Consider the following 3538-nt stretch of genomic DNA (forward strand, 5'->3'; position numbering starts at 1 on the left):
AGCCATGTTGTTTGTCTACTGTTAGTTTTCACATTGTAAATCCCATGGCTAATCAATCCTGTGCCATTCACTTCATTGTCAGATTTTACAACATCTGACGCAGATTAGTGCTTTTTTTAAAGCTGCAATTTGACTTTTTATCCTTTTCTTTTCCCTGTGCAGTTCATTTATTTTTGTCTGCCCAACATGCTTTTTGTATGTTTCTTACTTTGCTGCATTTTCTGCAAGTTTCGCCTTTAAACCTGCATGAGTCTGCTGTAGGCGAACCCCTGCCACAACAGTAAAATAATCTGTTTGGCCAGGGTGTTTTCTGTTTAGATATAGCAATTTTGTTCACGCTCACTTTCATTCCTGACTTCAACTCAATTGCATCTCTCTCTGCTGTTTCCTTTGATATAGCTATTTTAACTGCTCTTTTAAATGTAAGTTGCACTTCAGTTAGGAGGCAGTTTAAATGTTTTGTTGTAAAATTCCACAAACTAAATGATATCTCAGTGCATCGTTAAGCCCACTACTGAACTGACAATGCTCACTCGACAACTTCTTCAATTCAGTCATGTAAACTGAAAGGAACTCCCCTTCCTTTTGATTCTGCTTATGAAGCCTAAAGCAATTAACAATGGGTTCGTTCTAAATATTCCTGCATTACTTTCACAGTGAAGCTAATTTTGGCTGATTTACTTCTGGTAAAATGGTGGTGCATGCAAACGCAGTGGCCTCTCAGGAGCCAACCAATGGTGCTTTGTTCTCTGTAAAATTTGTTTTTTACAATCCAAAGACTATTCTACTCCAAGAGCTTCAGGCACTGCAGGGCTAATCCATCAGTGAGCTGCTCGTTGATGCTCTTTTAAAAAAAATTATCATTATTATCACCCGGTACTCGCTGTTTATGAACTTGTGAATTCTTCCATTTTCTGCCTTTTTTTTTAAAACTCTAATTTCTCACTGCGCTTCAACAGGTAGGTAGTCACCTCGGGTTCATTTCAAACTTTCTCATCACCATTGTTATCGTTTGTAACTCCAAAATATTAAACTATTTGAAAACAAAACACGGAGCCAGGATAACTCATGTATGTTACTTCCGCTTTTACTTTAAGCCATATGCGCATGTATCACGCAATGACGTATGCCATTCACATATTTTTACATATAACCCATAATTAATTATTTAAATGAACACGAATGCTTAATCAAACAATATATTTACAATAATACTCAGATATTAAATACACAAGTTATGCATGTGTGGATGTGTGAGAAAGAGAGATATACATGTATGTGTATGTATGTGATATGTACTAGTGAAGGATAGGTGAATAATGTTTTGTGTTCTGGAAACCTTGTCCTCATATTAATTACTTTCCTGTCATGTATGCAAGTTGCATCAGTGTTGAGTTGTGAACATCCTTCCAGCAAAGTTAATTGTTTTGTCCACTGGTTCCAAATAAATTTACCTTACACTACTGTGTTATCTGAGCTTGTTTCTCTCTAAGATTACTTGCAGTTAGATGACTCTTAGACTGTACCACTGACTAGTTAGTTCCTAAATTAGCCTCTAACCTCTGTCCTTAAAAAAGCTAGAAATTGTACCTCATTACATTTGTAAATCAACTAATTAACAGAAGAATAAATTAAATAAAGAAATCTTCTTCAAAACAGGAGGTAGAACCATTTTTGAACAACCCACATCCTGGATAGATTCACCCATTTTGTGCCATTTATCCACAATAAGACAGTAATGAAACATGGTTTTTCCAGTTTGGATGATTACTAGTACTTTTAAGGATAGAGGCTAGAAACTGATTTGTGGCTTAAATTGTTATTTGGACATTCTATGAGTGTTATTTAATTGCAAATAATCCAAGAGGAAAACTATCTCAAATACCAACACTGTGTAAAGTGCATTCATTTGGAATCAGAGTGCAAATAAAACAGGTAACATTGCTGGAAAGAAGTTCATAAATCATCTCTGGAGCTAAGTTTTGTGCCAGGAAATTAAAGACATTAGTGTGTGGCACACAAAAGCTATATGGAATCATTATTCATTCATGAATTACTAAGAGGTTCATCACTTTAGTTCAGCCAACAATAATGAAGTAGGGATCCTAAATGCAAGCCATTGGCAGTTTTCCTATGGTTGAAAGTTTTGTTTGAATGAATCAAGTATCAGTAGATTTGTTTGAATGAATCAAGTATCCTGATGGTGCTAATCAGTGGGGTTTATACGCCTAATATGTCTCAGCAATGGTAAAGTTTGGATTGACTTAGTCACCTCTCGGTACCGCAGTGCATAAACATATGGGGAAACTGCTCTAGGTAACATCATAAGGAAATTTGTCATTGACCTATTGATCCAGAGTACTGTCACATAGGAAATCAGGTCCATTTCTTGGAGTGCACCCCCTGCCACTAGACCAAGCAAGGGAATGAAGTAAAAGAATAGCAGCATTGACTGAATAAAGTAAGTCTGCCTTGCCCTGGAGTTGCCAGTCCATATTCCTGACGTCTTAGTTTTGCAGTATAACATGACATAGCTACTGGAAATCAGTACTAAACATATTAGAAAGTAAATTACTGTAAAACTGTAATACATTTTTAAGATAGGTAATCGAAGGAAAGAAAACATGAATATTAAAGGTAAAATACAAATCGATAACGTGGACAATGGATTCTGTTGAGTTCCTAGTGTTATTATAAAAATGACAGATGGAGCTGCGGCAGAAACAATACAAATACAGATAATGATTTTCAGGGCCCTGGATCGAGGTAAAAGTGAGGGATAACGAAGCGGCCAGCTAACAGCCACATAAGTGTCCACCACCATTGCAGTGACTGTCAGAATGCCATTACAATAAGACACGGTTAACACATACAATAGTGTTTGGCAAACAACTTTAGGCATCCCGACACCTGCAGCATTAAGGATGTCGATGAAGGTGTTCAGTACTGAATAAATTAGATCATTAACCAAAGTGTTGGCAAGCAGCAGGTACCTGGTTTCCTGATGAAGGTTGTTGTTTGAAAAGATGGCAATCAAGACAAGAGGTACAGCCAACAATGAGGCAATAAGGCAAATTATCAGAGGAATCATCAAAATATGTGTTTTGGAGTGTCCCAAAGCATTCACCCATGCTTGGATGTCTTCGTGCTGAAGAAAATCCATGGAATGGGACGCATTTGCAGGGAACTGCACAGTAACGTGTTCTTCAGCTAGAAGAGACATCTCATTGTGGTCGGCACGATGATTGCAATTATATAAATTCATTACATACCACTTGAAATCAACTCATGACCACAAATTAGTGTTTGCTTTCATCCAGTACAGCAATGGCCTTCAACTTGATTTGGTCATTTTGATCAAAATCCCTTCAGGCTTACTGCAGATAATACTTGTACTCATGTGATCCTGTATATTCTTGAAACGTAAAGAAGAAAAATCCTCCTCTTCAAATGTAAAAGGAACCATTCTTCACGCAATTCCTATATGCAGCTCGGAGCTGGTGCAGTATGTGCTTTCTTATTTTCATAAACATATTCA

At 37.0% G+C, this 3538-nt stretch overlaps 1 protein-coding gene across 1 annotated transcript; it reads right to left on the reverse strand.

Moving 5' to 3' along the window:
- Positions 1-2206: 2206 nt before the first annotated feature.
- Positions 2207-3265, reverse strand: LOC134344861 (probable G-protein coupled receptor 148). The gene has a single exon (XM_063044973.1). The coding sequence runs from the start codon at positions 3263-3265 to the stop codon at positions 2207-2209; it is 1059 nt and encodes a 352-aa protein (XP_062901043.1).
- Positions 3266-3538: the final 273 nt, after the last annotated feature.

Source organism: Mobula hypostoma, chromosome 4 (genome assembly GCF_963921235.1).
Source record: "Mobula hypostoma chromosome 4, sMobHyp1.1, whole genome shotgun sequence".
NCBI classification, from domain to species: domain Eukaryota; kingdom Metazoa; phylum Chordata; class Chondrichthyes; order Myliobatiformes; family Myliobatidae; genus Mobula; species Mobula hypostoma.